Source organism: Vicugna pacos, chromosome 14 (genome assembly GCF_048564905.1).
Source record: "Vicugna pacos chromosome 14, VicPac4, whole genome shotgun sequence".
Classification (NCBI taxonomy): Eukaryota; Metazoa; Chordata; class Mammalia; order Artiodactyla; family Camelidae; genus Vicugna; species Vicugna pacos.
Window position 1 is genome coordinate 61,202,964 of NC_133000.1, and position 23,608 is coordinate 61,226,571.

Here is a 23,608-nt window from a genome sequence, read left to right on the forward strand (position 1 = left end):
CCCTTCGTCTGCATCTGTCAGCATCCACCCCAGCCACTCCCCAAGGCTGGCCACCCGCCCTCTGGGGCCTTAGGCTCTGCAAAGGATTGACTTGTCTTTATGTCCTTCAAGCTTTCAGAACAGTCACCTGCCTTCTGGAAAGGAAACAGGTACAGGAATCCCGCGTGTATTTTGGGGGTTTAGTTTCAGAACACCACAAAGAAGCAAATACCGCAATTAAGTGAGTCACACGAATTTTCTGGTTTCCCAGGGTGTACAGAAGTTATGTTTACACTATACTGTAGCCCGGCAAGTGTGCAATAGCATCACGTCTAAAAAATAATGTACATATCTTAATTTAAAAATAAGTTATTGCTAACCATCATCTGAGCCTTCAGCAAGTGGGAGGAGTAACATCAAAGACCTCTGATCACAGATCACAATGATAGGGAAAAAATGTGAAATACTGCTGAGAATTACCAAAATGTGACAGAAACATGGAGTGAGCAAATGCTGTTGAAAAGATGCTGCTGAAAGACTTGCTCGACAAGGGTGGCAACAAACATTCAATTTGTAAAAAGCACATCTGCAAAGTGCAATAAAACAAGGTATGCCTGTATTTCTACAGCAAGCAATAAAAAAATGTTTCCAAAATCTAAAGTCTGAGAAAGAACATCGCTTATGTTGTTTTGCCAAACGGAAAGCCAGCTGGTAATCAGAAGCTCTAGAATCAAATATAAGGTTTACACCTGGAGTGGATGAAGCTCAGGGGCAGTTGTCTCTTGGGTCCCAAGGTCTAATCCTGGCCTTTCTACCAAAGGAGTCAACAACCACAGCCACCTCGGCCCAAGATGTAAATAAGAGGCCAAGCTTACATCTGGTGGGGCCTCCCTGCAACATCACTGATGAACTCTTGCCAGGGAGCCCTAAACTGAAGGTCTCCCAGCACAGGGGTGGGAAGGGCAGCTCCACGGTGAAGGACAAAGTCCACCAAAGAAAACAGGGTTGGTCATCATAAAGGTGACAGGCTCCAAAGAGAACCCTTATATTTCCCTTCCCCTTCAGTCTTACCCACTCACCACGGTGCTCAGGCTCCACCCCTAGAAACCAATGTGGACTCCTCTCTCTGCCCTCAGATCCCGCATGCAGTCCATCATGCTGTATGCTTGGCTGCACTTGGCTGTCTATCCCAAACCCAACCGTCTCACTACTCAAAGTCACCAACAGTCGAGAGAGGGGGCAGGGCTGCAAGAGAGTGAACACTGCATTTGGAGAACTGAAAGGCCATCAAAACAGCTCCTACTATAAAGCAAAGAGAGCAGAGAGAGAGAAAATCAGAAGTGAGGAGGGGTGGGCTGTAAAGACACTCACCAAGAGAGAAAAGTTTCAGGTTACAGAAATTTACCAGGAGATATTAGTAAGTTAAGTTCTAATGGGTACATTTTGATAAAGGCAACAAAGGTGATTGGTTAAGGGGACACTTGGGAACTGGACGTTCCTATCTGTGGATCAAGTACTGATGGATGAAGACTTAGGAGTGAGTCACTGGCGCACCTGCCAAATTCTGTCCTGCATCACTGTGTCCGCAAACATTCATACGTTCCAAGGTGACAGTATTTCAAAGACTTAGATAATGAAAGGAAGCTGCTACCATCAAAGTTGTAATACTAAAAACCAAAAAAAAAAAAATGTCTAGGGTAAATTTTGGAGCAAAGATTTTATGTGAACAGACCCCCAACTGAGCTGGAGATCAAGCCATCTTTCTGCCACTGCCTCTAAAGCCTGACAAAGGGCTTAAAACAGGTAACCTTCACAGCATCATTCACTTCCTATGGAAGAAGGATGCTTTTGGGGAGTTTGCAAAATACGATGCTGAGGGACGAGAGCAACAAAGCGCCAGGTAAAACGTAGGAATAAAAGGTCACTTTTGTTTTTCTCACTAGGACCTTTCTTCTCATAGATTTCCCCTGACAGCACATACTGTGAGTGTCCCCAAAGCTGGGAAATTCTGCAGCCTCACCCAGCAATCTCAGAGGAGTCTAAATGAAAGGATAATTTCTCAATTAAGGGAATCCAAAAATGCTGAAACAACCATGATGACGCAGGGAAAATGACTTGTGTTCTGACACTCTGAATTATGGAGATATATGTTGAATTTGTAACATTTTCATGGTTGACCATCTTAAAAAAAAAGGCCATTTAATTAAACCATTAAACTTTTAATATTAAAAGATGAAATTACTGGATGTATTACTTAACAGCCCGTTCTGAAAGTACAGTTAAATACTTGAGTTACTGTCAGGCACGAGAAGAAACATTAAGAGCAAATTCACTGATTAGAGGTTCCTATGAATGTTTACAAGGAAGGAAACATTGAAAAACTGAACGTAAGTGGAAACAACTGTAATTCCAATTCCACAGGGGAGGAGAGTCTTACCATTATCCTGTCACTGTCGATAATGGTGTTCAACCTGTGAGCGATGGTTAGCACAGTGCACTGGGCAAATTTCTCACGGATTGTCTTCTGGATTAACTCATCAGTTCTGGAATCAAAGATGATGATTGAATTCAGTAAAAACAAGGAAAGCAAACTTAAGACTTAAAAATATAGGATATTTTTATAATGCTTTTAAAAATCAGTACTTCAAGGCATAATCTTGTTTGTGGCAAACTGAGTTTAAAAAGTCTCCTTAGAAATTTACTGTTTTTCATAAAACAACGGAAGACAGACTTCCCTCAAAATTGCTTGAAACGAACAGGAACTGGAAATTGTTTTGATTTCTTCGTTTTCTGGAATTAATGTTCCAAGAGCTGTCTTTCGGGCAAAGAGAGCCCTTAGGAACACTTCTCAGCATCATTAAATGATTCCTATTTACAACATTGAAGATTCAGATTCCAGGTAACAAGGGACCTCAGCTCCATACCTTGGATCCACATTTGCTGTGGCTTCATCAATAATCAGTATCCGATTTTTCCTGAGAATAGCCCTGGCAAGGCACACCAGTTGTCTCTGTCCAACACTGAAGTTCGATCCTGATTCTGCTAATTCAGTATCCATTTTGCCAGGGAGATCTTCAATGGCTTCTTTAAGTTGTACCTGTGGATACATGAAGAATTTTCCTAGACAAACCTCTTAGTTATTGCAGTTTTGGGGTCCTCAGGACTTCTTACATATCTCACATGTTTACTCAGGTGATGGCTTAAATTTGTCCTGTGGTTTCAAGATCAGTGGATCATCCTCCTTGTTTTGTATTTGATAGTTAACTGCTCTCCCCATCTCTTCTCTTCTAGAAGTTCACTGTACAAAGACTCACAAACCTAAACGAAATCAGATGTCTACTGCTACTCAAGTAAGAGAAGGCAAAGCAATAGGCCTGAGGAAAATAAAATCCCCACCACTGCTGGGGAGCAGGGTGGGTGTGTAAAGACACAGTGCAGACGTGCACTCAGAAACCAGAATCACTGGCAGGAAACTGTCAAGCCTCCAAATCTGCTTGCTCCCAGTCAAAGCGCATCTATAAACGACAAACGTCAGCTGTCCCTGGAAGCGTGACACTAAATGACAAAGCGTGCCAATTCAAAACAGCAACGTGAGCAACTGGTCACTAGAATTTATGCCAAAAAACTTTTCTTTTTTTTTTTAAAGGAATAAACTGCACTAATCTGAAACGAAAAGATCAATCAAACATTCAGTACCTATTTATTAAGTGCTTACTTTTTAAAAGCAAAAGAGTGAGCTACGTCCTATGAGGAATTACCAAGCCTGTCTATGGTTTAGAAGTCTAGATAATGTTTCTGCCAGCCATAATTTAGAATCATCTTGCAGAAGTAGGGCAAATACACAAAATAATTGGTATTAAAATGTATACACCAGCAGCACTTTAAGAGTCAAAATCAAAAAGAGAGAGAGAGAGAGAGAATCAGGAGTGCCAACCTTCAAGCATTTTTGTACTTTTAAATTAACGTCAGTTACTATCCTTCCTCTAAGTCCCCTGTTCCTTTCAGGTCACCCAAGTGAATGCTCAGAATGTGGCTGGAAGTAATAAAATACTGACGTCACATCAAAAAAAAAAAGAAAAAAAAGTCTAAATCCCTGTCATGCAAGGGTGAGGAAATTCAAAGAAGTGGTCCAGAGGGAAACATGACACAAATAACAGAAAATCCTCCAGAAAGGATCCTGTCCATTTAAAAACTGAGCAAAAGCTCCAGGGTTCTGATACCTGCAATCACTGTGCTGCATTAAAATGACATGATTGGCAATAATTATCAGCATATTCGAACTATATAATTTACCTTTATAAATACTTTCTTATGAAACGTCACAGCATTTTATTGATATGAACCTCATTTATCTTTCAGTTAATAATGACCATCATAGCAGATGTTCCCCAAGACCAGAGGAATAAAATGAATGCTGCAGGGTAATTGGGGTAATTAATTGACTAGGTCACTGGTAGAATTTGAATCCATGATTAAAACTTCTAAGTGAAGTGCTCTGCTAAGGACAACATAATACAACTAGTTGCTCTGGTTTCTAGGAAAAAAGCTAAAATGAACCCATGAGGCACTATATTGCTAGTTTTCATCATCTCAACATACACAATTTAACTGCACCCATGTCATCAATGCTCTCCTAGAAGGTGAAGAAAGTTGGTTAAACCAATAAGCTCCCCTTCATTATCTGCAGTGCTACTTACGTACGTACACAGATATTTATGTTAACAAGTTAATCACGTTTTATAAATTACCTCTTTTAAAGCATTCCACAGCTCCTCATCCGTATGCTCATTAAAAGGATCCAGATTTTTCCTCATTGTTCCAGTGAATAAAACAGGTTCCTAAACAACCCAAAATACAGAATGTCATGGTAGCCTCTTTTCATTTAATTCTAATGCTTTAAAAACAGAAATACAAAAAAACTCAACACACAAAAAAATCACAGAATTCACTACAATCATTAATAATAAGGTGGTAAATGCCTGTTTACAAAATAGTATCACTATTAAATTTCCATGTTATCATTTTATGCTTCAAAATATCCTCCAGACCACTGATCACTACCAGAAGAAAGTCTGAAGTGTGTCATCTTAAGAAGAAACTGAAGAAAAGAAAGGAAAGTTTGATTTAAAAAAAAAAAGTCTTCCTGGTCATATCTGCTTAGATAGAAAAAAAAAGATATAATTATTGGAGGAATATTATATGAAGAGCTATATAAATTAATTGTCAATCCTGGTGTGCTACTGGAAAATGCCAACAGCATGATTATTTGAAATTTGTACCTCACAGCAAAATTGTTAAATATATGCACATTTGCAATGATGATTAAACTAGGATATTTTTTTCCGTTGCTCAGACAGTTTCTGGATGGGGAATCTCTCAAAATGTGTGACTGGAATCTACCCATATGTGCAAAGAGAACATCAAATACAGGGATCAATGGCTTCTCTGTTCGTGAAGAGACGGCCTCTGATGTTGCATCAGGCAACCCCATGTTATCTCACCTGTGCATCAAGGTCACCTCACGGAACCTCATGATTAACTGTCAGGGCTAGACACCCTGAAACCCATCATGACGTGCTCCAAAATGAGACTATTTTAAAATTTAAATAGCTCTTCCTAGTCATCTGCTCCAAGAGGAGCCACAAGTAAATTCCTGTGTTAAAATATATGCCTTCTTACGGGTTTCAAGCAAGTCTTGTACATAAGCTTATACAGGTCATTACGTATTCTGCTGGAAGGCTCTGTAACCAGGACACAAGAACACAGGCAGCAGAGACGAGCCCAACGGGCTACTTTCAGGGAAGGGGATTAAACAGTATGGAAGCACAGCAGTGGGACCTGGAGGAGATCTGACTCTTCGCCAAGTGCCCAGAAATGCCTGAGGGACCAGCAGCCTCAAATCCCGCCTGGCCTTGGGGATGGACTGTTTGTTCCTCCTCACTTCACAAAAGTCGGAAAAGAAAGATGAAGAAGACAGACATTTCTTTTCTCCACCCACGAAGAAGGACAAGAAGGAGTTTCCCATACCTTTTTCTACTGCTAAATTTAGATCAAAGAGGAAACAGCCATCAATGTAATGATAAGAGTTCACTGTCAGGGGAATAACCATCATTCTACTGCAGTTTTTGCAAACAAACGTCTAACTCCTTGTAATCGTCAACTCAAAGATTCCAACAAGCTAGGTCATTTTCTCCTCCTTTAGCTCCTTCCATGAGGTTCACAGAAAAATGAGGGGACGCTCATACTCAACGTTCTTCACTTTCCTCTAATTCTCCTCTAGCCTCCCACCTCCAAGGCTCTACACTGTAGGCAGGATTTTACTCTGAGGCCCAAAATGAGAGACTCTCCAAGGACTGGTGTTCAAGGCCAAAAGAGGCCAAGTTAAAACTTGGAACTGGTTTTAAGCCACTGGGAGAAATGAGACAGGGTCTCTGTTTATAGTAACAACAGGACCATGTTTTAGCCCACCAGGGCTAATACGACCTGAACATTTTTCCCTTCAGATCCTTCTCATAGAGCAGATTCACATCAGTAAGAAGTCCGAGGTTTGCTGAAGTGTCCACCAGGTTTTCAAAATATACTCTAGAGAGACGTTACTTTAAGCTAGTCTAAGAAAAAAATGGCTTCAATTTTAAAAGACAAACCTTTCCCCCCTTCTTAAGCATGAAAGGACTCACAGCATCAGCACGTTTGGGAACAGTGGCTTCACTGGTTCAGGACAACAGGCAGAGGGACACCCATTTAAAGCTCCGTCACCGATTTCATAATCAGGGCCTCTCTCTGTTGTCACTCCCCAAACCTTCCTCTCTTTATGAAACTCCTTGAAGTGGATGAGTCTCTCCAAAGACTACGGGACAAAAATGGGATTCTCGGCACAAGGAGGAGTCCCTCCCTTCTGAGCCCCTGTCCAATGCCTGCAGCAGCTTCATGCTGAGCTTTAAACAGACCTCAGACACTCCAGAGGCCTGGAGGAGGTTCTGCGAATGAATTATCACCAAATTACTGCTGACTCTAATAAAAAAAATTTTTTAATTAAGTTTAAGCATTTCCCATTGCAATAAGGGTGCAAACTTAAGTCTGCACTGTCAATCTATTTTTGTTATATATAGATGCATGCAATCACGTGTATCTTTTATTTTAGGAGGGGGATTAAGTTTGTTTGTTTTAAATGCAGTTACTGGGGATTGAACCCAGGGCCTCCTCCATGCTAATCATGCACTCTGCCACTGAGCTATACCCGCCTGCCTTCTACTGTCAATCTAAAAGGACGTTTTGGCAATTATGCTTGTTTATTTGGCAGCATTAGATGGAAGAAAATTGTTTAGAAATAAGAATGTTTCTCTTTGTTATGGCACGCCAATATATATATCAAAATCAGTAAAATTTTAATGAAAACTTGTTGAATGAAAAGAATGATTTATTAAAACATTAATTGAAGCTATTTTTTTTAAAAAGCCAACAGGCAATTTGTGAACGTCTGTTTTAATAAGTCAATGTGTTTTATGCGTGGTGTTCATTTTAGTTTCTACTCATTCCAAGTAAGAAACTATTATACAATTTTCAAATAAAAGCACTCATAATAGACACATACTGCAAGGGCAGATAAGGGTCAAATTAACGATCATTTCTGATAGATACTATGATTTACAGTACCCACCTCCAAACAATGAAGTTAATAAAACTCATCTTATAAATAAGTGTTGCAAAAATGTTTGCAGGCAGAACACTTCAGTGTAGAGATTTATGGTAGGACACACAACCTTTGTGTAAATATACACTAAATTTATTAGCCTAAGTATATATTTTTTCTGAGGGTGCACAATTAAACCTCATTTAATAAGGGCTAGCTGGCTCAGCACAATTGGAAAACAAACGCTCTTGTTCAATGCAGTATTTTGAACGAAGCATTAGTTTCAAACCTGTTTTTCATCATGGTTTAAAATTGATACTTTTTAAATTCAATCCTTTGTGCCATATTCAGTAGTAATTTTTTTCCTTTCTCACCAACATAACGCAAATTCATATTAGGCGTGTGACCCAAAAATGGCCACTCTGAATCAGAGCATTTAGTGTAGTAAATTGATAATTCCTCAACACAACTGCACACTGAAAACTGCAGTCTTATCAGACCTTTTGTATAAGCTGCTGGAAGAGAAGACTCTCATTATCTTACAAAGAAACCTGACCCACGAACCTTCTGACGTTTAAAATGATCCGGGAGCAAGACAAAAACTGAACAAGTGGTTACAAACAAGGCAGACAAAGCAGAACACTTTACCCTGATCATTTCAGTCCCAAACCAGGAAACTGCCCTCCAATGAAGTATATGAAGAGTGGCTACTGATGCTGCTTCCTGGAGTCCTGAGAGGTACATTTAGGTCTCCAATCTAAGGACATTTCTTACAGGGGCTGCTCATCTCCATATTTTAAGAGTAAGAGCATCACCTGAAATCACTTTAAATCTTGGTTTCCATTTTTTAAAAAAACCCTGTAGCCTCTGAATGAACTGATCGTCATCCATATTCAAAAGAAAAGAACATTGTTCGCCAACAAAGGAAAAAGAATTTAAGTCGTGTAAAGTCCTCTTTCAGGAGCTCCGGGGAGCAGTTCCACGGGATTTAATGAAGACTTCAGTGTCAGAAACAAAGGGCCGACTGCATTAGGCTAAAATCCAGTTGTATTTCTTTACCAGTAACAGCATATCCAACTCTTCTCTCTTGGAGTTTTGTTCTCAACAAGAGAAAAAGGGAAAGAAAACCAGGTAATCAAGAAGGAGACTTAAAGAGACAGCTTCTTCAGCCTACTGAAGAAAACTCGGAATGGAAATACCAAAAGCCCAGAGTGGACTGTTTAAAAAACACCTAGCTTTTGCCTTAATTAAAAAAAAAAAAAAAGCCTATTAAATATAAAAAATGAAACTGCTTAATCATGATGAAGATCACGGCTGTTGATGTTTGCCAACTGTTGGGCTGCAATCATAAATTCTGAATTTGCATGGAATCCCTCTTCAATTGAAAGCATTTTCATAGTGCCAATAGGATACGGAGCTTCAGGCATCATCCAAAGTAGAAGAATCATCCAAAGTAGTTAAGTAGTTTTGAAGTCTATTTTTTCAGACCCATTAAGATAAGCAAGCTACGCCCCGAATATAATCTCAATTAGTGTTTTTTTCTGGGGGACATATTTAACTACTTCAGATCTTGAGCAGAAAGGGTGCACACTTCACTTTCACAGAAATTAATTAGGAAGTGCTTTCATTTTTTGCTAATTTCTAACAAATTGAGGAGTACCTTCTTAAGAATACAGTATTTTTTGCTGCTATCACATCTCCCCCAGTTCTAACCTGCTCAAGGTGGGTCAAGAGTGTCAGGGGCGAGCCTGGGAGGGAGATCAGCCTGGAAGCTCGCTGCTGTGCCCAGCATCACAGGGAAGAGGGAGTCAGGGAAGACGATGGGGGCCCAGCTCACCTAAGCTCCGGGGCGACTCAAAGAAACAGCACTAGGCTCCCCCTTTGCAGAGTCTATGCTCAACTTCCTAAAAACCTGTAAATCAGGATGTTGAGACAGAAGCAACACTGCTTCCTACTTGTTTTGGGTGAAGACAGATGGAAGCTTTCTACGTTTAGACAAGCAACTTCAAGTAACCACGGCAGTAGACCTGCTCCACCTCTGCAGCCAGCCTGACATCATGGAGAGAAAGGGCTCTTGGCTGGGGAAGGGGTGATATTGAGTATCTTCCCCTGACACTTATTAGTCTGTGATGTATAAGCGAATAGACTCGTTTCTAAATTGATACTATAAGCAGTGTGGTAGGAAAAAATGTGGAAAACATCTTATGAGAACATCATTCAGTCCAACAAACATATAAGGAAAAACAGGTATGTGTGTGTGTGTATATAAAACACTGGAGTCAGAGATTCCTAAGTCCTGATTCTACTGCTTTTTAGCTCTTTGACTCAAGTTATTAATCTCCTCAAGCCTCAGTTCCCTTCCTGGAAAATGGGGTTAACCTTGTGAGGCTACAGCAAGAATCTGGAACAGCAATGATTCTCCCAGCAAGACCCTATCACGGACCAGGAGCCCAGCCAAGCCGGCAGACAATGAGGGCCGCTGCTGGTCAAACTGCAGGTGCAGCCAATGGGTCATGAAATCAATTTTGTGGCTCATGATAATCATTTTGTCCTTTCTATAAATCAGTAGAATGGATAGAATAGAAAATATCACAGTACAGAGCACGAGTAATACTGTTTTGTGAAATCTTTGTTCCCATGTGTGTGACTCTGTGTGTGTGTGTGTGTGTGTGTGTGTGTACATGTGTACACAGAAGTCATGACAGGAAGCAGTTCTACCAGGGACCGCAGTCAGCAGCGTGCTGAGTCACTAGCAGACCGGTTAGCTACTCTGGCTCTGGAGTTGAGACTTTCTCCAAATTAAATCTGAATCCTTCTCTGCTGCTTACTTGATAAGCTGGTTAAGCTCCCAGTGCTTCAGTTTTTAAATCTCTCAGATAAAGATATCAGGAGAATTGTTGTGAGGATTAAGTGGGAGATGGTAGGGAAAGAGGCTAAAACTTGCTACGGATTCCATCAACGTTAGGGATTACTACTGATATTTGTGTAATTGGTGAGGGACTGGAACAAGCACTACAGCAACAGAAAGGAGAGACTCAGGCCCTGTCATCCAGGAGAGGAAGGAAATAGTCAAGAACGTGAACGTGAGGAGGGCCGAGAAAAAGTCAGGGGTTGTGGTGGAGGACTGGAAAGTACCAGTGGGAACAGGGCAGTGGTCAGGAAAGAACCTCGTGGGAAGGGAGCCAGTGATATTCTCGACTCTTGTTCCTGAGAGAAAAGACCGTAAGATAAATTTCTCTCCTAAACTTTCCCCTAAAACTCCTAGTATGTTGATTTTCTTTTTTTTCTTTTGCTTCACTCTTTAAATTTATGTAAACTACCCGGTTTATGTGATAAGCCATAAATGTAAAGAAAACCACCAAGGATCACAAAAACATAAACAGAAATTAAGGACCAAAGCCATTCCAGAATGTGTTACCCTTTTTACTTAAGTAGAAATAATATCCTAAAGGCCAGCGCCCCGATCCCTAATAATAATAATCATTACTATGACTGAGCGATCCCAAGGGCCCGGCGTGGACTACAAATATTTTCTCACCCAGTTGCACCTTTACAACAAATCTGTACAGCAGTAATTCCCAGACCTGGTTACAGGGCGAGGACTATGAAGCTTGGGAGCCAAGCAACTCCATCAAAGGCCCACAGTCAGAGGAGACAGAGACAGAATAAAAACGTGGGTCAAGTTGACGCGGTCTCAGCTCTTCAGCATTCTATCCCTGGCTGCCTCCTGAATGATTTCCTGGGACTCCTCAGACTCTTCAGATTCTCTCTCTTTAATCAACCAACCTTTCTCCTTGGAGACAAAGGCATAGACAGTGAGAAACTATAGGTTCTAGGAGGACAATGGTTGCTGATCATTATCTGCATGGATACAAAGCTCAGCACTGTTTTGTAAGCACGCTCCAAGCAGTGTGTACACAGAGCATGCTAAAAAGTAGGGTGGAAACCTATGGAACAGAACCAAAACCTGGTGATGTCAAGGTATGTTCAGTCTTTGCTCAGATGTGCTTCCAAAACATTACTAGCAGAGCCAAGAATCATCTAACGTTATTTCTTCATTTATGGAGTTCTTTTATGTACACAGCATATGACTTTTTCTTATTAAGAAGCATTAAAAGTAATATAGGGCACATTTCTAAATCCATTCCTCCAAGGATAGGAAAGGACTTTACAGACACACCAATTATTTCTGCTAACTAATCTTATGTGGCCCATTTCAGAGAAGGGTACAATCAAAATCTAAAACTTGGGAATCTAAAATTATTTTTTACTGTAATCTCTAAGTCACCAGTATAAAAGCTAGAGAGAAACTTGAAATATAAGGACTGTATGTGCTGAAAATTTCATTTTTCCTGAAATGGACATATTTATAAAAAAATTTTAATTGTGGTAAAACACACATAACATTTCACACTTGCAGTATGTTTAAGTGTATAGTTCAGTGGTATTAAATGCATTCACTGTTGTAAAGCCATCACCACCATCCAACCATAGAACTGCCTTCATCTTGCAAAACTGAACCTCTGTACCCATTAAACAACAACTTCCTATTCTTCCCTCCTAGCAGCCCTGGCAACCACGATGCTACTTGCTCTCTCCATGAATTGACTCCACTATGTACTTCATGTAAGTAGAATCATATGCTATTTGTCTGTTGTGACTAGTTTATTTCACTTTGCATAACGTCATCAAGGTTCATCCATGTTGTAGCACATGTTAGACTTTCCTTTTTAACGGCTGTATAATATTCCATTGTGTATATATCACATCTGTTTTTCCATTTAACTGTCAAAACCCTTAGGTGCTTCTAACCTTTTGCTATTGCAAATAATGCTGCTATGAACATTCATATATAGGTATGTTCTCTTTACATTCATCTCTTTCAGATCCCATTTTCAATTCTTTTGGGTTTATACTCTAAATTGGAATTGTTGTAACATATAATAACTCTACTTCTAATATTTTTGAGGAACCCTCATCCCATTTTCCACAGTTGCTGTATTACTTTGCATTTCTACCAGCAATGAACAGTGATACCAATTCCTTCACTTGTGGGGTATTTTTGGATAATAGACAGACTAAGGGTGTAAGATGGCATCTCACTGTGATCTAAAAGGAACATCTTCACTTCAAAAGTACTGAGACTAAATTCCAGTTATTTTAGAGGCCAGGGGTCAGCAGCAACAGCTGCACCCAGTCACATACTCCTTCACTAGTCCACATACTCCTCCCTTTGGGTACCTTGTGCTGCATGCTTCCTGTTAAACAGGCATTTCAGAGCTCATTACACTCGCACTCCAGGAAGCACATTTTCCTGGCCCATTTTGCCTGGTTTCCTCTCTGTGTTTCTCATCTCAAGAGGGTGTTTTTTCTGAGCTTCCTTTGATGGCCACATGATGGTAGAGTATTTAAACAAATAATGAACAAACAAACAAACAAAAACAAAACAAAACAAAAAAGATCCAACCTGTCAAAGCAGAGGGCAGAATGGAAGATGTGTGGCCCAGGCCAATGTGAAAGGGGCCTATATTGCCCTTGGCTATATACCTGGAGGATAGTAATTGCTCAATAAATATTCACTGAACTATGTTGGGTGAATGAACCACAAGGAATGACAGGAGCCTCTACTGTGCATTTAATCCAGTCTCCAAAACACTCTCTCAAAGTCTTTAAAAAGCAGAACAGAAGAAAACAGAATCAGAGCCCAGGAAGAGATGATCAATTCAAAGCTCTGTCATCAGAGCAACCACGAACCGGATCTACGTGAAGCACTCCACACGCACTAACCTATTTAGACCTCACAGCAGCAGGAGGAGCTGGTACTGTTAGCTGCCTTGTAAGGGTCAGAATACTGAGGTGCACAGAGGTGGACTTCCATGCCCCGTGTCCCTCCTCACTAACCTGTACTGCCTCCCTGGTTAAAATCATCTACTCCTGGCTGAATCCTGAAAGTCTCCCAAAAGCATCGATACACCCTGTTAAGTCTCATAGCCCCCTAGTTTAACAGAAAGTCCTCCATGTTAATAATAACCTTTGAAAAGGTTATCTTTACTTCCTACCAGCAGAATTCCATCAAGACAAAATCCATGTTTCTCTGTAGAAACCTCTCCATTGTTTTTCCATTGAGAAACAAACTATCATTTTGTTCTCAGAATTATCTGGTTATCAGTGGCTAAAACTGTGGCACCTGGGGAAGGTTCAGTCTAGAAATCTGGGTAAGCTATTAAGTCACATGCATGTAAGACAAATAAATGAAAAGACAAACAAAACCTAGGATCTGATGAAAGTGTGTGTTGAAAATACCTGCTGTTAAAAATATTCTCTACTAGGGAGGGGAAAAGATCAACACTTTCATTCAATTAAAAAAAACAAATTAAAAGCAATTAAAGTTAGTTGCTTTAGAACACAAGAGAATGCCATGAAATGCATACCTGAGGTATGATTGACATCTTCTTCCTTAAATCGTGAAGTCCAATTTCAGTTGTCAAGATCTTATCAATCCAAATTTTACCTTCAGGTTCTGACAATCTAAAAAGGGCAGAGATGAGGGAACTTTTTCCAGCTCCTGTTCTTCCCACAATGCCGACCTGTAACCAGATCCAGGAGGGATTAAGAATTAACAATGGGCAACAAACCATGGAGAACCCCTGTTGTTGAATATGCATTTTGGAGGTTTTATACAGGGTGTAGTCTAAAAGCTTCTCAACCGTGTGGCGGTTGACATTTGGGGCCAGATAATTCATTGTTGGGGACACGCTCTCCCATGTACTGTAGGTTGTATAGCCGTATATGTGGACTCTACCCACTAGATTCCAGGAAAAAACCCCACATGTGGCAACTAGAAATGTCAGACCTTGACAAATGTCCTCTGGTTGAGATCCTCTGGTCCAAAGAAGAGTTACAAATAACAGAATCAATCTACTAGTAGTAAAAAGCCAGCAGTCTCCTAAGGGGCTCGTAAGAAGTCAGCTTTTAAATTAGCTTTATTCCTGCTGTCTGGGTATTTTGACCTTGAGAATTAGGTGGGTCATTTCACAGAGATGTCAACAAGTCTAGTCAGAAGTGTTATATACAAACAAGTATTCAGCTTGGCAGCGTTCTATCATTTAAGAGGAATTATTATGCTCTGGTAGAGAAACTAAATCATTTCCTGATAGTAGGCATCTTAAATATGCTCTGTCTTGACAGAAAATGACTTCCAGTTGCAAAACACAGGACTCGGCGTCTTAAAAGACAGTAGCAAGTACACAAAACACACATAATGAGATCAACAACACCAGCACCACAAACAACACTTGGTATTTACCTGGGACCTTTCATCTCAGCAGTTCAAACGGCGTTTTACAAACCAATTAATACCTAAAAACTGCCCCTTGGAATGATACATACTAAGTATCAGTCTAGTTATTAAAACCAAAGCAGAGGGAAATTAAGTGCATTAACAATAAGATCAAAGAATCAATATAATGCAGGTAAAATGCTGGTCAGAAATGAAACTGTAATGTAAAAACTTGCTTTTAGCTGTATGCATTCAAACAAGTATCCTGAAACTGGCTTTTGTTTTTTTAACCAATGAGGTTGGCCAACCGCAGATTCCCTAGTGGGAGTTTCCCAAGAGATGACTTAAGATATGCTTTCAATCTTTGCAAATTAATTCAGTAAAATTTAAAAACTCATGGCTTTAAAAAGAAAAGAACTAAACCTTTCTGGGCACTGATTATACACTGAAAACTACACACATTTTCTCACTTGAATACCTCCAAAGATTCAAAGCTTGGTGTGTGAAATCAATAAAGGCATTTCAAAAAAAATTATCTTTATACATATTAAATGTAATAAAAGTGGCTTTAGTGCATTTATCTTGTAGCCATTTGTACCTTATGGTAAATCATAATATATACAGTATAGATGGGCCATTCTCTGCATGCACAGGAAGGTCCCAGGGCATATTATATACACACACACACACACACACACACACACATATGTACACATAAATATACAAATATATATCTCATGTGTCCTGTATACAGACAAACCTTGAAGATATTGCGGATTTGTGAGAACTATGTCTGTGAAAACGTATGTTCCCATGCTATTAGCTCTCCTGGAACTGATCCATGTGTGCAAACTGGAACACTTGTAGACTTGGGGTAAATGGGCCATGATATGCAGACGGAAGGCAGGCTGCTCACGACGACAAGACTGGGAACTCCAAACTCCGGTGAGGAGTTTAAGGAGAAGGCAACTCAGAAAACTCAGCTGTGTATGTATATGTATGACTGGGACACTGTGCTGTACACCAGAGATTGATGCATTGTAAGTGGCTGTACTTAAATTTAAAAAAAATTAAAGTTAAAAAATTTAAAGTAGGAAGGAGGGAGTGAGGGAGGGAAGGAAGGAAGGAAGGAAGGAAGGAAGGAAGGAAGGAAGGAAGGAAGGAAGGGAAAGAAAGCCCAGCTGTGACTATATCTACTCTTCGGTCATCAAAATTACTGTCTGGGAATCTTTCCCAGTCACCAATGGGTTTTACCAATTGCAAGTGGAGAGTACCCTAGTATCACTAAGTTTACACTCCTGACACAAAGACACTTGAAGACAGTCTTCTTTTACCTGCTTTGAGACTTTCTGTTTATCCAGTCAGGCCAGGGCTGGTCTCTGAAGACCACACCAACTTGTTAGACATTTGCTCCTAGCTCTCTTCACGTGTCAAACATAACATGATTAGCACTGAACGCCCCACACAAGACAGCCGCTTCTTCTGACTTTCCCAGTTCAATCTCATTACTTCTCTCCCAGGCACAGGGGTCAACTGTCCAGCTTATTTCCAGGTCTCCCTGAGTCCAGCGTGCCAAGTCAAAGACTGAACTTCCATGACTCAGACTTTAAGGACCAGAATCATCACCTGAGTTCAAGGCTGCATTACCTTTCAAACTAGAAACCTTTTCCTTAATAATTGGTGCACATGAATTTGAAAAGTAAATAAATACTAGCCATCACCCCAGCACTATGATAAAACCATTCTTAAGATGTTGATGTATTTTCTTTCAAGCTTTGTGTGTCTGTGCGTTCTTACAGATATAAGCTCATATTCATAAAATAAACTGTGATTAATATGAACGTGTTGTGGTAATCTGTTCTCAGGATTCCCTAAAAATATTTACTTTAATGGGTACATATTACAGAATGTGTGATCACTTATGTAACAAACCCCCTGTGGGTATTTAGTCGGTTTTGAATACTTTGCTATTATAAATAACTCTGTGATAAATATCCCTGAAGCTGAATCTTTGCAAACAATCTTAATGATTTCCTTGAGATAAATTATCCAATGCAGAATTGTGAGAAACAGGTGCGAACATTTTCAAAGGAGGCTGTTAAGTACTGCCAACCTACCCCCCAGAAATATGATAGCATTTCCTATTCTCACCCATTTCCCTCCACATTCACAAACCTGGGTGTTATCACTTTGTTTTAATTGACATCAGTCCAATTCCAAAAAGTGGAATCACTTTCCCACGACGCCCTGCTGGGCTGCACAAGGGATACTGGCTCCCTGTTCCCTGCGTCTTCCCACTTCTCAGATTAAACTCGCAAAAAGGCTCTATGCCTATCACTTGACACCCAGGAAGTCGCTTCCACAAAACTGTCCCCACTAACTTCATTCTTCATCTCCACCAGTCAGCTTCCTAGGGATTACCACGTAGTTGTGAGGGTTGAATATGAAAATATGTGCTATACACTTGGTGGTCCTTTTCCCTGAATGCTCTGCAGGTGCTCAGTTCTTCATTCACTGAATCGGGGCATCTCGCTTTTGCTTATGCAGGTCCCACCTTCCAGAATTTCTTTTAGATGAATTTCCACCCGCTGAAATCCTGACAACACATCACAGTTTCACATGCCTAATTCCTCAGAATTGCTCTACCTAAGCCTTCATATGGACGTCACCCAACCCAAAAGGATGTTATGTCATCTTTTTCTAAACTTCTATAAAAATTTTGACAGTCTTCTGACTTTTGAAGCTAGTATATCCTTTTTGAATTTTTTCAACTGGACTGTATGTGCTGGTAACAGGATCTGTGATGGATTCAAGTTTGTATTATTCGTATTACCTGTGGTGTCCTTTGCAAAGAAGTATTCTGGAGAGAGCTAAGGCTTTTAACTCAGGCAGGAGAAATTTACAGGAATTCTATTACCACATTGTTTAGGTATAGGATTAGCTGGATGGAGAGACACAGCAGAGGGCTCCTAGAGCCATAAATATGATTACAAATGGCCCACTCCTCATTTTCATGGGTCAGACAACTATTTTCACAGTGTAAGTCGTTATGGTCATTTTACGACCTATGAAAATGACAGCTATCTGTGTCCAAGCATTTATTTACTTGTGCTGGTCTCCATACTGGGTGCTTTACATGTCTTTAGTCGTACAACAACCCTCGAGGTTAGGTCCTACCACTTCCATTTTGCAGAAGAGAAGATCGAGCTTCTAAGATTAATTAGTCTGCCTGAAAAAACAGAGCCCATAAGTCACAGAATGGGACTCAAATCCATTGGTCTGTTGGCCACTTTTACATTCTGCTGATGGCTTCAAACTTTACTATGTTCTTCTGTCTAGCTAGAAGAGAGATAGCGAGAAAAGGTGTAGTTGCAGTCAGAGGAACAGGCCTGCCATATAGATCCTATTGCATGACATAGATACGGGCGAGTAACAACATGGCGGTGGAACCAGAGGGCTAACGACTCTGAGCAAAGAGGGTACCAGATACCTGAGGTCAGGTGGGCTGTCAATAGAAAGAACTGGCACCCACAGCTGGGCTGGGAGAGAAACCTGCGGCTAAGTGGGGCACATGGTACCTGGGAAATAGGCCACAAGGACCTTCTGCCCTGCTTGGGGCAGCAAGACTCAATTTCTGATCCCACCAGCTGGTGAGAGAGCCTCACACACACCGCTATGCTCGGCTGCCTCGGACCCCGAGCCCAGCCAGGGCTGAGCCCGGGCTGGAACAGCTCTAGCCCCACAGGAGGCTGGCATGGGGAAGGCCAGCGAGCAGGGTGAAAGCTGCCTGTGATGAAGGCAGGCTGCACTGAAAAGATGCAAACAAATGCATTGGAGTCACACAGAATTAGATTATAATGTAAAGGCACACTTTGCAGAATACAAACATAAAAAAATCTGTAGGGTAAGTGGCACAGAACTTTCCAGAGCCTCATGCTCAGTCACAGAGGGTTTTGGGTGATTCAGGAGCTCAATTCCAAACTGTCAAGGGACGTTTCCTGGAAATCACAGGTTACCAGTCATTGAAAATCGCCCACCAGAGAGAAAGGCCTTCACTGGGGAGGTCAGGTTCAAATGCGACTGAGCCCAGAGGTCTGCGTGAACCTGAGAGTCTGCATTTTCTAAGAAGCTCCCAGGTGGTGCAGGAACTGCTGGCCCTGACAGCACATTCTGAGTCACAAGGAATGAGGAGGCCGGCAGGGGAGGTGGGACAATCTGGGAGTGAGGGGAGGGGCTTCTGACAAAATACTAGGTTAAAAAAAAAAAGGAGAAAGTGTAGGAAATGAACAATTTTACACATCATGGCAAGGTCCAGCAAGCATCTGTAAAAATCTATTATCCAAGTAATAGCTCTGAGTAAGGGGGAAAAAAAATAACAAACCAAAATCAATCTACCTCGAGAGCAGGAAAATGCTTTAAAATGGCCCAGTACTCTCTAAAATGATCCAATCAACCACAAAATCATCTAAATGAAAAAATGCAGCCAATGTTCAGAATCTCACCAGAAAGCCTAGCACACTATTCACCTCATTTTGGGTCTTTATTTTTACTTGCTATTTCTCCCGTACATTAGAAACCTGAGTAGTACCTATTACACTTCGCTGTTGACTCTGACTTCCAGGAATCAGGACAGCAGAGGACATGAGGGAAAGAGAATAAAGCCCACGTCCGCTGGGCCGGCACACTCCTCCAACCTCCCCCACAGCAGCTGCTCTCAGCCAAGTCCAACCCCAAAGGCACGTCCCGGGGTAACAGGGACGGGAACATGAGGGCAGGAGAGGAAATCGGGGATGTACGTGGGCAGTGACGTCACCTCGCGGCGCCGCTGCCCGGGGACAACCTCCAAACACAGAAATGAAGCGAATGGTGATGCTGTGTGTGGACCAAGACACAAATCAGAAGTTCAGTCACTGCAGTCATTGACGCAGGTTCCAAATTCAACGTGCCCCGACCATGTTGGAATCTCAGACGATCCTACAATTTGGGGGTTTTAAGATGGAAGAATACAAATCTGCTATGTTCCTAAGTTGTACTACTGAGTTTCTTAGATAATTTGCGCTTTATGGCTTTGGGGCAAATTGAAGATGAGTGCAAATTAATGAAATCAGGTTTACAACAGGAAATCTGATGGATGTATTGACTGCTAGGTAACACACATCACTTACAGTGCTCTCAGGCACAGGATTTCATCAAGAACTGCTGTTAATGTTTTCCCAAGTCAGGAGTCCTTACCTACTTCCAGACCTGCAATGAATCTGGAAACAATCAGGAGAGAGCTTTTGCCATGTGACTAACTGAAGCTGCTTCCTGGGTATCACTTGCGCATTTTCATGTCACAAGGGTATCATTCATTAAATGATGGCTACAGTCCACTAGATGGGTCTGTGGTGGAGTGAGTTTGTAAAGAGCAGTTCCTCAAGTATTTAACAAGTCTGGGTAATAGGTTGTTTATGAAGTTTTCTTGTGTGTATGTTTCAGTTACCGACTGCTCCTATCGTGTATTACGCACCCTCCCAGCCAGCACCCTTAGCACCCCCTCTATGCCCTGCAGAATTCCACGATTTGGGTACCAAAGGTAAAAATAAGACCTTAAGAAGACGCAGGGCACTGTGAGATACAGACTAAAATGACAAAGCATGCCACAGCTGCCATCTTTTACTTCAACTGTGGTAAAATACATGTAACATAAAATTCACAGTTTATTGTTAAGCACATACATATTGTTGTCCTGCCAAAATATTTTTTGCCTTGTCAAACAGAATCTCTGCAGCCATTTAACAACAACTCCCCATCACCCCTCGGCCAGTCCCTGGCAACCATTCTACTTTCTTCCTTTATGAATTTGACTACTCTAAGGATCTCATACAAGTGGAATCATACATTGTTGGTTCCTTTTGTGTGTAACTTATTTCATTTCATATTGTTTATCTATAGGTCGGAATTTCCTTTCTTTTTAAGGCTGAATAATATTTCGCTGTAAGGATACACCACATTTTGTTTACCCATTCATCGGTCATTTTCATCATAAACAAGTTCGTTGCTTCCAACTTTTGGCCGCTATGAACACAGGTGTTCCATGTACCCTATCTTAAAAGATTATGTAAGGGCTGAGTTACAATTGAGGGTATCACAGAAACAGATGCATTAGCATTGACTCTGAAAATGAGGAGGTATTCACCAGTCAGGTGACAGAAGGGAAAGGACTCTGGGGTAGAGGGGCAGGGGGCACAAGTTTAGAACAGCAAGGACACAGTGCTCTGGGTGAATCTACACACGACGCGGGTGCAGGGGTCACACAAACTCCAGGACTCTCGCTGGAGAGGTAGGTAGGGAAGGGCTTCCTACTGCCTTGTCTGTTCTGGTTTAGCCTCTTCTTCAAAACCCTTCTGCTCTCTGAGCCCTGCCTCCAGCTGGGGGACCTGGTTCCTCGCCCATGGCTGGGTATAGACTCTGGGCTGTTCCCAGGTGGCTACAAGCTGGCCACGCAGCCCCGGCTGGAGTGGACTTGAGGCTGAGCTATGGTCCAGCAGCACCTCTCCCAGGCCAGTACAGATCAGATCTGCACTTCAGCAAGAAGTAGGCTAAGGGAGGGAAAGCGGGGGAAGACAGCAGAGTGTGTGTTAGTCAAGACAACTCGAGGAAAAGGGCAAAAGGACAGAGGAGGAAGGTTGCAACCGAAGGGAACCAAGGGAGGAAGAGAAGATTTAAGAAATCCAAAAAGAAAGGATGGAAAGGAACGAGATACTGGCAAGTTAGCAACAGGCAGCCAGGGTTGACTTCCAAGACTTCAAATAAATAATCAGGTGTAAAAATATAGTATCCTGGGTCAGGTTAAGTTTTAACCCGGAGACCCAGGGCCCATCAACCACCATGAGGCAGGGCACAACACAGGGAAAGAAATGACCATTCCATGGTCAGTTTCCAAGAAAGATTCACCTGCAGGGTCGCTGATCTAATCTGGATCCATGAGGGACAAAGAGTCTCCCTGACACACTGACAAGCCAACAACAGATGCAGTGCTAAATCTATAGCTGGACTTTTAAATAGGCAAATGGCGGAAACAAACCTTTTCTCTAGATTTAATGAGCGCCGTCAGATGCTTCAGTACCAGGGGGCCGTCCAAGCTGTACGAGAAGTTAACATTGTCAAAGACAATCGCCCCTTCCTGGGGCCAGGACGGTGGCGGGCGTTTCTGGTTTTCCCAGGGCGCTTCCTTCTCAAGGTCTGTATATTCAATCACCCTTTCCACTGAAATCATCTGAAACACATATGACATCACATGGGTTAGGAACAGAGATTTTTGTTTCTGGATGTTCAGAGACTGTAAATGAGATCTTCTTGTTCATACCTTTATACCTGCTATTATATGGTTAGGAATATCTCAGGTCTTAGCATCCCCAAAGGACAGAGGTAGTGCTTTTACAAGGGCACTGATGATTTGTTAACTTGTTCGTTATCTTGACTCTTTTATCATGGCTACCTCCTTAAATATATTCAAACTAGAAGAACTAGAGGAACGAACACTAAGGTTTCATTGATCCACTTTTCATACCTATATTAAAAGACAAGTGAACTTTGTCAAAGGAAAGCCTACTTTTGGACCCCAACCAGTAGTGTTTTGCCACAGAAGGGTTACCTGTCATGGGAGACTAGAACTGGATGGTTATTAAACCTCATTTAATAATTAGTTACTTCTTGCTCTGTTACAGAGAAATGGAAACAGTTCATTTCATTTTTCTCCCTTTAGAAGTTGCAAATACTCAAAAACGGAGATAATTTACATATTGTCTAAGGCTTCCTAAACAACCATAATGTGACACCTTTGACAGCTCACTCTGAGAAGGGGCTAATCCAATCAGAATGGAGGGACACTAGCAAACTCAGGTGTTCAACTCATACAAGAATAAAAGCTGAAATGGGGGAGCGGGAATACTTAAACAAATACACAACCCCAAAATATCAAATTCTTCTTTTACCAAAAATGAGTCATTACCCTCTAGGAAACTAAAATAACCAAGGCTCTAAAAAAAAATCAGTTTATATCCTCTCCAGGATTTCAGAAACCCCCTCCTACAGAGACACTTACTACATCTGAAGACAGCCTGTGATGAATATAAAACCTGCTGACATGGCATACATGAGACTGAGAAAAAGATGTGTGTATTTTACTTTACATTAACTTTAAACAGATGGAGGAAGGATCTAACAAATTCTGTTAGCTATGATGTAAAAATTAGTTTTGGGATTTTACAAAAAAATTGCCTTTATGCCATTTAATGGCAAGGAGAGTTGAGAAGGCTAAAAATGTTAAGATAAACGTCACCATATTCTCAACTTCGGCGCTTTGCCGGACGCACCACTGGAACATCCCCATGAGCGTGAGGGCGTAGGACAGTGCCAGGCCAACCCGCCCGGCATCCAAAGCTAAATGAGGAAGGAACAAGGGAATAAAGTCAGTCCCATTCTTAACCCCGAGCCCAGCGCAATTTACCAAGAAGACCAATTTACAATGTTTAAATCACTTGCATATAACCACTCTACTGAAAGAGGAGATGATACAAAGAGGGGAAAAAGAAAAAAGAAAAAGGAAAAAGAGCACTAGAAATTCAGAAATCTCTTAAATAAGTTTACTAATCCCCAACATTATTACACAAGTGAGGAATCATGTCATTATTCAGATTTTCGTCACTATGGTTTCAAATACCCTTATGTAATTTCAT

The 23,608-nt window shown here is 41.2% G+C and overlaps 1 protein-coding gene across 1 annotated transcript in view; it reads right to left on the reverse strand.

Annotated features, from left to right (window-relative positions):
* The window catches only part of ABCC4 (ATP binding cassette subfamily C member 4 (PEL blood group)), a 189,797-nt gene that overhangs the window by 16,348 nt on the left and 149,841 nt on the right, over positions 1-23,608 (reverse strand). The window contains exons 24-29 of the mRNA XM_006211005.4: positions 23,212-23,312; positions 21,955-22,146; positions 14,041-14,196; positions 4,728-4,817; positions 2,904-3,076; positions 2,417-2,522 (exon numbers count right to left, since the gene is read on the reverse strand). Of these exons, the coding sequence (XP_006211067.1) occupies positions 2,417-2,522; positions 2,904-3,076; positions 4,728-4,817; positions 14,041-14,196; positions 21,955-22,146; positions 23,212-23,312 (818 nt within the window). The remainder of the gene's footprint in view (positions 1-2,416; positions 2,523-2,903; positions 3,077-4,727; positions 4,818-14,040; positions 14,197-21,954; positions 22,147-23,211; positions 23,313-23,608) is intronic.